We start from the raw sequence: 14,964 nt of genomic DNA, 5'->3' as shown, positions 1-14,964 counted from the left end.
TCTTCTTAAAGCACTCCCTTATCTGACTACACAACCACTCTGGCCTATTTATGCCTCTAGTTGTTGTTGTTGTTGTTGTTGTTGTTGTTGTTGTATAGCCCCAGACAGTTCTCTCGAACAAGCCCGTGACACGGAGGCAGCCTGCTCCCAGCAGCAATCCAGAGATCCCCCACATCTAGGATGGTGTACGTGCCTGTACGTACTCGAGGCCTTCACAAAGTCAGGGCCATGACAGAGTTAGAGAGAGGAGAGGAGAGAGGAGAAGAGAGGAGAGGAGTGAGGAGAAGAAGAGAGGAGGAGAAGAGAGTAGAAGAGAGGAGGAGAAGAGAGGAGGGGAAGAGAAGAAGAGAAGAGGAGAAGAGCAGAGGAGAAAGAAGAGGGGAAGAGGGGAAGAGGAGGAGAAGAGGAGAAGAGAAGAGAAGAGGAGAAGATGAGGAGAGGAGAGGGGAGAAAAGAGAAAAGAGAGAAAGGGCCTGTCCATGGGGACCGATCGGTAATCTGACCGTGACCGCACTGCCCTGACAAATCCGGGCAGCAGGGAAGAATGGGGAAGATTTGGCCCCCGACTTGCATTGGGGGTACAAACACCATGTAGAGACGTCCCCAATAGTTGTGGGGGATTTAGTTTAGGGGATCCGTCACTGGAAGTTGAAGGACACAAAGGTTATTTTAATCTAGCTGTCTTAGTACACTCGTGCAATTGGAACAAAAAACATCGAGAACTAAGTGAGACATTCTTGTGAATTTCATTTTTGTGAAGGGGAAAACTCGTAAAAGATAGCAATTTAAAATATCCTAAATTCTTAAAAGATAAGGCCAAGATATCACAGTGTGCCTAAAAATGTTTCACACCAAATGAGTCAAACCTTTTTTGTAGATCACTGCATCCCTGAAAAGGCAGAAAACAAAGGATTAGCATAAGATTTCTGAATGCATGAATTTTTAATTCTTAATTTGAATAAATCAAGTCTTTGTAAATTTACTAAGTGAAGAGTAAAGTAAATATTCACCTTGCAAGCTATACAGAACATTCCCATTAGGCAAAAAAACATCTTGAGCAGTATTCAAACGCACTGCATTGGCTCATTCAGGAGCAGTGTATATCTGCAATGTGGAACTTTCAAAATGACGCAATGCACCAAAAAATCCTCTGTGTATGCGCGGAAAGCACAGGAAGCTGCAGAATTTGGGGCAAAATTAAATATATTGTGGGTCCAGGATAAGGATTGTTACCTGAAATCGCTCACAAAGCTTCTGAAAGAAGTCGAACACACTTGAAAAAGTACCTGAGAGAAAGGGCTAGCTATGCCTCTGCAGTCTGCACAACGTAATATTTGGAAAACGTCCTCAGCTCGTCGAATGGGCACCTGCTCATACTGCAAACTACTGACCATGTGGGTCGGTGGAAGACCCGAGTGGAGGGACGTGTGTGTTACACAACCCCCCCTCCCCACCCCCAACAGGTCGCTACCAGTGAATGGACTGTGCATTTGGATTAGATGCTTCTGAACACCAATGCAAAGGACATAACTGGGGCTTGTGAATGCACAGGGTAAGTGTTTAAAATTATGACATTTACTATTCATCATGTTGGGAGTTGGGAGCAATGGGAGCTGTGAGGGCTGTTTTCAATATATTTTGTTTGGTTCTGGGGCCACAATAGAAATTATACTAGATTTTTGCATCTATTGGTAAAAGTTGAAACATCGGTGTGTGTGCGCTAGTGTGCATTTTATCTACAGCCGACGATCGAATGTACTTAGTAGGAGGAAATGTAGGAAATGTAGTAATCCAGCTAGTAGGAAATGTTATAATCCCGACACCTCTAATCTTCGGATATTTCTCGTATTCCTATATTTCCATGAATCCGATTTGCATTCCGGAACAGAACAATCATGGATAACCATTCTGAAATTGCCACTCTTTCGTTTAAATACTCAAAATTATGTTTAAAACTCGATTTGAACCACAGATTTTGCGCTAGTAACGGCAGGTTAAAAGCATCTGGCGAGCATAACCGAATGTGTTTAAACGCACACAGCACTTGCCCAAAAAGCCTCATTTATCATTCATATGTTATTTGGAAAGTCGTGTATTAGCTAAATTGCTTGCATGTTAAGATTCTACCACCTCACACTACTCACAATAAAAAAAAAAGAATCAAATGTATAGCATAAGGAAATGTGAAACTTATCCCAAAAATTCATAAACTCCAGGTTCTGCAGACCTTAGATGAAGCGAAGAACATATGTTTGGGACACGAGTATAAGAGACCATCATGAACAAAACCTGACGACTTTTGTAATATATTTACAATAAACAACACCTGAAGAAAAGAAATGCCTTCCAACTTCTGGATTGCTGTTTTCAGAGTTGATTGTGCTTGAAGTAGAGACTTCATCTGCTGCTCCAGTTTCTCTCTCTGCCTCGCAAGCAGAGAAAGCTTCTCATTTTGCTTTTTGTTGATGTGACTCTTCATCACATCCACAGATTCATTCACAAGGTGGCACCACTCTCTTCTCTTCCCCTCCAGCATGTCGTTCACAACACTATCTGAGAGCTGGGAGGAACGATCGATTTAATTATTCAAAAGAATAAACACTCAGAGAAAATATGAAAACGAAGAAAGAGTACAATTTACTGGATATCCGTGATCACAAAGCGATCGCCCGCCACCTACCCCTGGCACATGATCCAATGATGGCTATATTTTTTCTGACCACCATATGACCTTGACCTTCAACATTTAGGGATAGAGAGTAAATAAAGAAAATGTGGCCCCATCTACAAATCTATCCATAAAACTTAACATCATAAAAATCCGAGGACAATTATTCAAGTTATGATCAAAAATGTTTGTTTGTTAATTAGGTCACAATCCGTAAAAAGTAGGTCAAGCACATGAATCAAATGTCAGGTGCACAACTTCAGTGCAGGCCTACTACTATGATGCAAGAACATTTTGGAATGCCAAGCGCTCTGAGATTCCACTTTGGGAAAATTGAACGATGACATAAATAAATTTCAGAGTGCCATTTGACCTTGACCTTTAACCCGGTGGAGCATGCTGTAAATTCAGCAAATACGCACCTTGCTCGAGGCTATCTAGAGAGGGCAATATCCTTCTGATCAGACAAACCTTGGTCGAGGTTTGGTGAAAAATGTAAAAATGCCTACAATAGGGTCATGGCCCTAAAATTAGGTCAAGGGCAAAAAATGGTGTCAACCATGCATACTTTTTATTTCCATCAATTATTGATGCAAAATATCATTCCAAAAGTCCCAGCCGGCTCTGACATACAGCTGAAATTGGCAGTAAAAAAAAAGAGAAAAACCCCAATGGTAGTTTCAAAATTGAGGCTTTGATGGAAGAGCAAGGTGACAGATTGGAAAAGGCAAACAGGAAGAGAGAAGAGGAAAATAAACCCAAAATATGGGATTGGTAGGGTTCATTGACAAAGAAAAGTTCATGGGTAGCGATGGGGGATTACGTGAGATGGTGCTACCAGCTTGAAGCCCCGGAGAGAGTGAGATTCAAAGACAGTACAAAATATAGAGGAACATCACAGTGGAGGATAAGCAGTTAAGCCTGGATTTTTGAGAGTTTAAGTAGGAGGAGGTTACAGAAAAAAGCTTGCTTAATTTAGAGGCGCTGGAGAGGCTCGGGGGACTGATAGAACAAAGTAAGGAAGTATAAAAGAGGTAGATAGAAAAAATAGAGAGGCTATACCCCCCCCCCCCCCCTGTTTGTGAAGCGAAAGCAACCTTGTGATTCGGCCTCATCGGCGGAGATGCCAATGATGTTGAGAGCTTTAAATCATACAATTTGATAATAGAATGTATATAACAGTGTCTTCAGAAAGTATTCACACCCCTTGACTTTTTTCACATTTTCTTGTGACACAGCCTGAATTTAAAATGGATTAAACTGACATTTTTTGTCACTCCTCTACACAAAATACCCCATAATGACAAAGTGGAATTTTTACAAAATAATTAAAGATCAAAAACCATTCATGCAATAAAATGACCCTGTGTTAGCAGTTGGCGGTGAGTGTGAGAATATGGATAGACGTGACTTAAGATGCTCAAGAGATGTAGAATTTGTTTAACATACTAGCACAAGGCAGAACATTCTCCTTTTAACAAACAAATCCTCTACTCATTTAATCCTTCTTTCTCTCACCTGTAGAACAAACCTTCTCAGTTTGTTCGATCCCATCCTTACATCAAAGGCTGTTCACTTCCTCATCAGGCTAACCACTCCGCCCCACCTCATCCCATCCATACTTGTGATCTTTTCTACCCTCATTAACCCTCCTCGAGCCCACCGCTTCCCTTTTCAGGTTATTGTGTTTTCAACCCCCACCCCCTCTCTCTACTCATTATTTTTATTCCATTGCTATATCATCCACAGTTTTTCCTTCACATTTGTTCAGCCCGTTACTTGTTTGACATTGTATCAAACCAGTTCACTCCGCTCATTCCTCACTCTCCCTCTTTACTCTCGCATTCTACAACTGTCGGGGACGCCTCTTCGTGGTGGTTGTACCCCCTAACGCAATCTGGGGGCCAAATCTTCCCCATTATTCCCGGTTGCCCGGATTCGTCAGGGCAGCGCGGTCACAGTCGGAGAGCCGATCGGACCGGCCCTTTCTCTCCCTCTCTATCTCTACCTCAGTTGTGGCCCTGACTTTGTGAAGGCGGGGGTACACCATCCTGGATGTGGGAGATCTCTGGGCCGCCCTTGCGAGATCGATCGGCTGTCTCCGTGCCGAGGGCTTGCTCAAGAGAACTGTCCGGGGCAAAACAACAACAACAGCTCTCTCAATTATTTTCCTTAACCATTGATTCCACCAAATATCTTCCTGTTGTGTCTGTCTACCCTGCTGTGGGTGTGTTTCCCCACTTTTCACTGCTAGTCGCTCTTCTGTTCTAGGCTTGAGCTCTATCAGGGGCTTCAAACCTGAATACAAAAAAGCCAATTTCCTTTCTTTGTAATAACTTTTTCTTGATGCTTCCTACCTGTGACTGCTCTTCCTCCTGCTGAATCTGCTGTAGTTGCGACTCAAGGCTTTGTATAGTCATCGATATTTGCGGAAGCTTTTCAGCCAAAATGCCCTGCACGGAACAAAGAAGCAAGAGACGTGTGTGAAGTATTGTGCAACTCTGTGCTGACATGACAAGGAAGACATTGCATACATTTATAAGTTATAACAACATATATTTCATTATTTGTGAGAATGAGCACAGTGAGGTTCCTGTGGGAATTTATCATTTCAAATTTGAAAAACATCTCTTTTTATTTCATTCGACAGCTATACCAGAAAAGGCCCATAGGTGTTGCTCCCAAGAAAACACCACGATAAGCTATTTATAGACGTTGTTAACATGGCGTTTGTTCAAGAAGGAAATTCCTCTTGGGGAGAGGGGATATTATTAGTATTAATATTGTTTTGTAATAACATTAATATTATGCTATTATCATTAGCATTGTTATTCCTTTTGTTCTTAGAAGCGGCTTTGGAAAAACGCCACGATAAAGCTATCTTAACACAGATATACACCTCAACATGCAACCCCCTTGGTGGGGAAAACCCCCTTGTGGAGGGGTTGAGGGGGGGAGTTAAATCGCTACAACCTCCATCGTGTGACCCTCAGTCTCTTTGTCAAGTTTGGTTGAGATTGGATAAGTAACGACCGAATGGCATCACGGTCAGCCAGACTGAATCCAAATTGAGCATTTTGGGATGACAGATGCTGGAAATGCCTGGTTTTTGTACTGGAAAAACTCATCCAGGTCTACTTGGCGAGTTTGAAATGAAATGAACAAGTTTGAGAACAAGTTGCAAACTTGTTTCAACGTGTTCTCTTTGCTCTTCTGTTTGACTTTGCTCGTCTCAAACAAGGTAAAGTTGTTTCTTTTCATAGGGGATCAGAAGTTCTGCATATGCTCTCTGAAATTTTCAAATTGACGAATGCCTCTCGTGAGGTCATTGTTCAGCATGTCTGTAACTTTTTCCTCCATGACATCTTTCGTGTCAAATATTAGCAGGTCAGTCTTGGACTCTTCCAAAAATGGATTGCCCATTTCCTTTGTTTTGGGAACAGACTCCCAGATCCACGATAGATGACAGCAACTACACAGAAGTAGCCCACAGCGACCTCAGCCACGTATCAGCATGCGGAGCCTGCCATCAAAACCGTTTACATTATTGTTTCAGACAAAACTTAATTATTATAGAAATATCTAGAACAGTAGAGTAGCTCACCAACTGCAACCAAAACTTGAATCTCGCTGTATAAGGGAGAAGAGGGCGGGGGGCAGGGGAAGGGACAATCAGGGAGGAGAGGCCAGGGAGGGGGAGAATAATGGACGAGGGGAGGGGGTAACAATGAAGGTGAGAAGAGAGCAAGATGAATAGTGAGAAGAATAGGGAGAAGGGGAAATAAGGGGAGAGAGAAGAGTGGGTGACAGGTAAGGACCTAGTAGACTACGAGTAGTTCTTGTTTCGAAAGGAAACGATAGATGGATAGAGGATCCCCAGTTTATGGCTGGCTTTGGAGACCAGCTATGAGCGACCCAGAAGAGGTCCTTTCTGATGGCTAGACCTTGAAGTTCAAGGTATTGAACCTCTTGCAGTGGTTGCTCATGGAAATAGACACGTAGGTGTTTAGTTTGGCGATCCTTTTCAGAGTGACAGGCACAGACAGAGATTTTCTAGAATCCACCGCCGCCATGACGTAGGAAGAAAATCAGAAATAGAGAATTGCTAATCAGGAAGTAAACAAATTCAGACCAATCTACAAGCCCACTGCCGTACATATAAAATATTATCAATACAACACATACCTTTAGCTCAGCTTGAGCAGACTCCACATTAACAACCTTGTGATTGTCATGTTGCCCAAGTTGTTGTATTATACAGATTGGGCACATCAATCTCCAATCATCCATGCAATATAACTCCATTGGCTTCCTGTGGTCAGTACAAATGAGCTCCTCCACTTCTATTCCCAGCTCCACCAGTTTGTGCCATTTCTGTCGATGGGATTTTAGGTGTTGCTCACAGCATAGGATCTCACAGGCTGCGCACAGCTTGGCTGCTTCTTGGTCACACATCTCACAGCATATATGGGTGCTTCCTGAAATGGGAAATCAGACAGAAAAGTTGAATGATTCATGAATAGCTACAGGTAGTAATTACACATTCATAAGTCGACTTGCATTTCACTTGCTTTCTAAAATGTGATACGTCATCAGTCTAAAAAGGGTAAATCTTATAATATTAGCATATGCTCAATATGTCAACAAGAAAGGTCAGAAGTGAGAATGAGAAAGAAAGTCCTCTCACTAATGGTAAAAGTCTCTAATAAACATATATATATATATATATATATATATATATATTGTTACGGATCCGGGGGACGGCACTCCCGTTAGCAAGGGGGGGTTAATCCCCTTGTCTTGTTAAGCTGGCCGTCTCCACCGGTCCTGGAGCTATCACATCACTTCCGGTCAGCGCTGAATATGGTAGTAGGCCAATTATTCCGATGACCTAATTACCAGCGCCTTCCGGTAAGCGAGGAAATGAGCCCCGCCCGAGCCGCGGATAAGATGGAAGATTGCCGAGCGGTTTAGCAATCCGCAGCTCAAGCCATTAGCAAAGGACTAAACCCGACTCCGAACGTCGGCCCAATCGTGCCACAGGTACTCAATGGGGAAAAGACTAAAGCGACCGGATGAGAGGAAGCCAAAGAACCAAAAAGGGTAAAGGAAGAACACAGGTTTATTTAGTATCTACAAGAAATGAAGAAGAAACGAAAGGTGAGACTGTACAGGAAGAGGAAGAAGCAGATACACAGGGCAAGCCTTAAAACGGTCTTATATTATACCCCAGGACAAAACAAACAGACTCACACGACAGGGAATGGCAGGAATGAATGGCTGGAGGGAGGAGAAGGGTCCTGGCAGATGGTAGGCATCGAGGTCCGGGCCGGTGCGCAGCGTCGAGGTTGGCTCCAGTCCACGCTCTGGGCTCGAGGCGAAAACCTGGCGGCAGCTGCACGTATATTTCCACGTGGTAGGGGCTTTCCGAAGCAGCTCGTCAAAGAGCTCCGCGCAGCTTCGTCTCTCTCAGCCAGACCCCACCAAGCGCCGTCTCCAACCCAAGTCGACTCTCTCAAAAGGCTCGTGCTGGCGCTTATATTACGCGCTTCCAGATCAATGCGCGCTTCATAGAGCCACGCCCATGATGGTATTTCGTCAGCCCTGGTTGGCTGGTAAGGGCTCGCTGGCTCCACCTCTGATGGTGCGTCGACGTGCCACACCTTGTTCTTGTGGTCCCACCCCCTTCTTCCTCGGCTTGAGACCGCATGTTTAATGGCGGTTTGGGGCCAACAACCGAATCAAGGCAAGGAGCAGCGAACGCTGTCCTACTGTTACTTTGAAGAGCGGGTGAGACGATTGGGGAAATTGAAAGGGGCCTATCTTATTTGATTAATGCAACGCAGATTCAACTATTGGGAACAGATCCTTAACTGAAACACACAATAATGAAATAACTACAGAGAGGTCCTATGGTTCGCTACGTGTTGTACATGGACTAACTAGGGTGCGATCTTTAACAAAGCCAATTGATGGGGATATTTACAGGGGATCATTTATAAGGGAAACATTTACTAAAATTTACTGGTGAAGGTTCTAAAAATCGTAACAATATATATATACAGTCGTGGCAAAAAAATATTGGCACCCTTGCACCTTTTTCAAATAATGGTGCATTTCTTCCAGAAAATTGTTGAAATAAAAAAATCGTTTGGTATCCACATATGTATTTATTTGGTTTGCATTCTGCTGTTTTGTGTCAGTGTGTACCGTGCAATGAGCATGGAGAAAAGAAAGAAAACCAGACAATTGTCTGAGGAATTCAGACACAAGATTGTGGCCAAGCATGGACAATCTCAATGCTACAAGTCCATCTCCAGAGACCTTGATGTTCCTGTGTCCACCGTACGCGATGTTATCAGGAAGTTCATGGCCCATGGCACTGTAGCCAACCTCCCAAGACGTGGCTGCAAGAGAAAACTTGATCGAAGATTGCAGCGAAGGATTGTTTGAATGGTGGAGAAATCACCTTTATCAAATGCCAAACAGATTCAAGCTGACCTTCAGACACAAGGTACGACAGTTTCAACTCGCACCATCCGTCGCCAACTCAATGAAAGGGGGTTCTATGGTGGGAGACCCAGGAGGATCCCACTGCTAACTAAGCCTGACTGCAGTTTTCCAAAACACACCTTAACAAGCCAAAATGCTTCTGGGAGAATGTCCTGTTGTCCTGTGTACAGATTAGACCAAATTAGAGCTTTTTGGTAAACCGCATCATCTCTATGTTTACAGAAAACAAAATTAAGCCTTCAAAGGTAAGAACACCTTCCCTACAGTCAAACATGGAGGAGGTTCAGTGATGTTTTGTGGATGCTGTGCTGCCTCTGGCACTGGGTGCCTTGAATGTGTGCATGTCATCATGAAATCAGGAGATTACCAAGCCATTTTGGAGTGCAATGTTCAACACAGTGTCAGAAAGCAGGGTCTCCGTTGAAGGTCATGGGTCTTGCAGCAGGACAATGACTCCAAACACACTTCAAAAAACACCCAGGAATAGTTCAAGACAAAACTCTGGACTTTTTTTTTTTTTTTTGTGTATACTGAATCGAGGTTCGTGAAAGAGCTAACATTTACTTCACAAACAAATCAACCAGACAAACAAAATATATAAAAAGAGGGAGCGCAAGACAAGATGGGGAGACAAGGGGAAGCACACAAACACAATATTTGAGAGCAGGGAGATGTGTGGGAGGGAGAGGGCTTGGGGGGAGGAGGCGTGGGGGGGGGGGGGGGGTGGGAGAAGTATAAAACACAAGGACACCAAGGACTTCCAGGACAGAATTTGGTATTTCAAAAAAGTGGAATTGGGGTGTGGAACTGGAACTGTTCTGAAATGGCCAATAATGAGTCCAGATCTAAATCCCATTGAACACCTGTGGGGAGATCTGAAAACAGCAGTTGGGAGAAGGCACCCTTTAAATCTGGGAGAACTAGAGCAGTTTGCACAATAAGAGTGGCCCAAACTGCCAGTAGAGAGGTGTAGGAAGCGCTTGACTGCAGTTATTTTGTCCAAAGGCTGTGCTACCAAATATAAAGTCTAGGGTGTCAATAATTTTGTCAATGGCATTCATTTTTATTTTATGATTTAAAAGGATATATTAAGTTCTGAATCAAAAACAAAGATTCTGTATTAACATTAATATTAAAAGTGAAATTAAGAATTGTGGAGACCAAATATTTTTGTCAATTTCAACTTATTTTTGGAGAAAATTGTGAGTTTTTTAAAATACGTGCAAGGGTGCCAATATTTTTGACCACGACTGTATATACACACGTACAATCGTACATACATACATATGTACATAAATATAACCATACATACATACATACATACGAGCATAAATACAACTATACATACATACATACATATGTGGGGAATTTCATCAAAGCCCTATCCTGACGAGGGCAGCTGTGTTCCAGGCTGAAAGACACTGTGACCTATTTTCCCTGGCGGCTGGTTGTCTGGCTTTGAGAAACTGTTGACAATATCCCATGTTTGGCCTTGGTGAAGCATTCTTTCAGATTGAGGCTTATCCTGCCTTGTCAACTTTGTACAAGGTTTTCTTCGGGGCAGCAGTCTGTGTCTTTGGGAAGGGATGATCATACGATGTTGTTTTGAGTTCCCTGATCCTAGAGGAAAGTATATTAAGCCGATAACGGGTTGTGGCTCGCTGAGATGTTGGGGGCCGGCTGTGGAGGACCATAATGTCACTGTGATGTTACATGTGGGGTTACTGGCCTATACGTCATGCCAACTTCTTCCATGCATGTATTATTATCTATAATAAATCTCTTGTAGACGGTCCGAGTTCGACAAGGTGCTGATTCTGCGGGAAGGTATTGGAAACCCGTGACACATACATATGAGCATAAATACATACATACATATATACATACATACATGCAGACTTTCCCTATATTATATATAAATGTAGAATCTATTTGTGTATGGTTCATATATTTGGAAATATTGTGCAAAATTGTCCAAAAAAAGAGAAAAGAACCTGCGAGTACTGTATTTACAAAAAACAACAACTAGAAAGGTATACTTATTGGTATTTGGGTGAAAAGTGAAGGACCTCAACAGCCAAGGAATCTGTAAAATATTATTATGAATGGAGTAGAAAGCAAACAGAAGTAGCATCACAAAAGTAGAACTAGATGGTATTCATAGAATACGTACCCTGCGCAGTCAACTTGTTGCGAGCCAACTCTTCTGTTTTTGAACATTTTTTTTCTTTGATCCAATATGGCTGCCAGACCACGTGAGCGATTACATCATAAATTTATATTCTCTAATATAATTGTTGCATAGATCACGCTCAATATATTTCAAACTGATCAGACTAAGCGTTGTCCCAGTCGAATTATGACGTCATAACGAAGGCACCGATGACATCATCATTAACATATCTTATTCCCCATGGGGAGTAGTTGACAATGAGCCGGGTGTCAATTTTTTCCATTGAGTAGTTTCAGAGATATAGAGGTGCAAAGTTTTTCCAAGATGGAGCCTGTAGCACGTGACCTATGACGTCATAATAATCATTAAAATATTCTAAAGAGGGAGGCCCTCCTAACATGAAAATTTCATGTCAATTGGACCAACGGTTGCCGAGAAAATGAATTTTTAAAATGCAGACACGGCACACACACTTGAATGCTTAACCCCGCTTTTTGCTTCGCGAGCGCAGGGTAATAATAAGGGGGGTTCTAGACCACTAACGAAAATGTGTTGACATGGCTGGTAAAACAAACCTAAAATACTGAACCACCTGAGCCCATGAGTTTTTAGCAGGAAGTTGAGAAACCTTTTATATATATTAATTGTTAACAATTTTTATTTTTCCTCACTTTCCTTCTTCTGGTAGAAGGAGAAGCTGAGGTTCCAGGTGTTAACCCTTCAGTGGAGCAAAAGAGGAAATGCCAATGCCCAAAATTTCATCTTTTTCTTGTTTCCCACGGCTCTTAGCATACTTTGATGACCACGCTGTTGTTTCTCTACATTGTTCTATCTGTCCACCAATGCAGAATGATACTCGCCTTCATGATCAAGGCTCATTTTCAATTTATCATCTGGTGTTACCTTTTTCCAAATGAGACATCATATGCACCTTGAATTCAGGTTTCTCATAATTGATTTGTTTATTCATACTCTAATTTGGTAAATGTTAATTTTATACAAGAGTCGACGCTCATGTATAAATTGACGAACAAAGGGCAGCAGGTTCATAAACTACTAAAGGGTATTGCGGAAATTGGACATACACAAAAAGGAAAAGAGGAATAACACAAAACGAGTGACAATGGCCTGGAGAACAGCATAGGAATGAATCAATATGTGAGAAGAGTTCTCGGATGTGCATGATCGAGTGCATGAAGCAATGGTGGGCAGCACATTTGAAAGACCAAAGGAAGGAGGATGAGACAACAGACACAGGGAGACAATTCTACAATCCATAGAATAAGGGGTAGAAGTTTGAAGGTTTTCTTATTTTGAGGAATAGACTGTTATTCTACTCGTTTGCAATAAGTTGAACAGGCACCGATGACATCATCATTAACATATTTTATTCCCCATGGAGAGTTCTTTACAATGAGCCATGTCTCATTTTTTTCCATGGAGCGGTTTCAGAGATATCGAGGTGCAAAGTTTTTCGGTTTTTCCAAGATGGCGCCCGTACCACGTGATATATGACGTCATGATTATCATTAAAACTTTCTACAGGAGGAGGCGCTCCTACAGCGAACATGTATTGGCAATCAGGCCAATAATTGCTGAGAAAAGCACACACGTTCTGTGCGGACAAACTGTGACCGTGAAACTGGACTGAACTGTGCAATCTTTGTGTCTTCCCCACCACTGCCAAACTATGGAACTCTTTACCTACTCATGTTTTTCCAAACACTTATGACCTTCCCCTTTTCAAAAAGCAGATTTTTTACTTCCTCAAAACTCTTAGACCTTCCTCTTTCTTCACTTTTCTATCAATGCAGCTCTTCTATTTAAGGCCTGGCCTCAATGAGGACTATATAGCCTGTGACTGGAGCCTTCAAAAAAAAATAAGCAAACAAAAAAAACATTGACAGACAAACAAACAAACAAACAAATGGACCCCAATGCAATACTTTCTCCTCTGGCGAGGGCAATAACAGGACCTATTTGATGCCTCAGCTCGGTAAATCTCATACAGCTGCTTCTATTTCAAAACACTACTGCAAAAGCTTTTCCCTTGTTGTAAGTGCCGCATAATTTAATGTAACTGTCTTTAATGTTTAACAAAATAACAAAACAAAAAATACAAACAAATAACAAAACAATATTAATACGAATAATATCCCTCCTTCCCAAGGAGTTTTTCCTCCTCGGACGCTGTGTTAATGTGAACAAATAGCTTTTCATGCCATTTTGTGGGAGCAAGCCTACCAGAAGTAAAAAAAATAATTATAAACCACAACCACATATGATTGCCTTTTTAAACAGTTGCTACTGCTGATTAACTCTAAACTGAAAGAAATCTGGAGGAATTCCAACATCCGTGAAGCAATCTATGCATATTGTGTCGATGAACGGACATGAGGGTAGATCTACTGTATTCTATATATCCACAGAGGTTAATAACACGATCCTCCCTGCCACTTCCGTGGTGAGTGGGTATACTAGTCAACAATCATAAATCAACAAATATACAAACAAACAAACAAATACATATATATACACCATACAAATTTACGAAATAGTTTTTGGTTATAATAATTTTTATGCCTCCGCCGACAAAGTTGCCGGAGGCATTATGTTTTCAGGGTGTCCGTCCGTCCGTCCGTACATCCATCTGTCTGTCTGTCCATCTGGGCTAAACCTCGTTTTTCTCAGCAACCAAATGTCCGATTGAGACGAAACTTTCAGAGTAGGAGTGACACCAATGCAGAATGTTGGTTCACGAGTTATCAAACAGTGACCACTATATTCGTCATGGGTGTGTGTGTGTGTGTCTGTCTGTCCGCAGCATAACTACCAGATGATATCATCCGATCTTGATGAAACTTGGGTGGGAGGTTGATATCATGATCTTGTTGTGTCCTGCCTAGAGTGGGCGTATTGCGCCCATTGTGGGCGGAGCCACGCCCGAAAAAGATGTATTTTTAGGGGGTAATCGAGTTCAAGCTACATCTTCTCCGAGGGAGTTGGTGGAATCTGACAGGGGCTTCGGTATTTGGTTAGGCCAATGTCATGTGTCTAGCCCCACGGGGCGCGATTTTTCATTTTCGCCCCAAGGTCACGGTCACAAGGTCACGAAATTTAGAAAAGTCAATTTTTGATGGTTTTATTACATTATTCGCTTCCTGATAGGTTGAAATGTCGTACATGATCTTATATTATCACATACATCACGAAATACAAGTTTTCCAACAAATTTCAGAATCTTCGACATTTGACCTTTGAAGGTCACAAAGGTCAAATTTTCAAAGTTGTCGGAATCGAACCGAATTTTCGGTATTGTGTAGCTAACTAACCTCATAACGCAGCGCATTGGGGCCCTTTGTAAATAGGCATGTACACCGCATGTCGGGGGGCGACACCTGCCACGTGGGCCCCCGAACCCCCAGTCCGGGCCTGTTTCGGTTATAGTCCGTCCTTTGTCATTGAATACCGCTCGCTCATGAACCATCGTCGTCTCCTGACTCGTTTTTATTGTAATTGTGACGTCATAGGTCACGTGGTATGGCAGCCATCTTGGATTAAAAGCAAATAATAATATAAAAAAATTCTCGGAAACCGATGAATGGAAAAA

The 14,964-nt window shown here is 42.3% G+C and overlaps 1 protein-coding gene across 2 annotated transcripts in view; it reads right to left on the bottom strand.

The window, feature by feature from the left end:
• The window catches only part of LOC137414232 (tripartite motif-containing protein 14-like), a 48,495-nt gene that overhangs the window by 8,737 nt on the left and 24,794 nt on the right, over nucleotides 1-14,964 (bottom strand). Inside the window, exons 3-6 of one of the 2 annotated variants that reach the window (XM_068099716.2) lie at nucleotides 6,854-7,146; nucleotides 5,026-5,121; nucleotides 2,327-2,560; nucleotides 867-889 (exon numbers count right to left, since the gene is read on the bottom strand). In XM_068099716.2, the coding sequence (XP_067955817.2) occupies nucleotides 867-889; nucleotides 2,327-2,560; nucleotides 5,026-5,121; nucleotides 6,854-7,146 (646 nt within the window). The remainder of the gene's footprint in view (nucleotides 1-866; nucleotides 890-2,326; nucleotides 2,561-5,025; nucleotides 5,122-6,853; nucleotides 7,147-14,964) is intronic. The other variant, XM_078769985.1, reaches the window with a different exon arrangement.

This window comes from Myxine glutinosa, chromosome 1 (assembly GCF_964187855.1).
Source record: "Myxine glutinosa chromosome 1, kmMyxGlut1.1, whole genome shotgun sequence".
Classification (NCBI taxonomy): domain Eukaryota; kingdom Metazoa; phylum Chordata; class Myxini; order Myxiniformes; family Myxinidae; genus Myxine; species Myxine glutinosa.
This window is presented reverse-complemented; position numbering and strand designations above follow the sequence as displayed.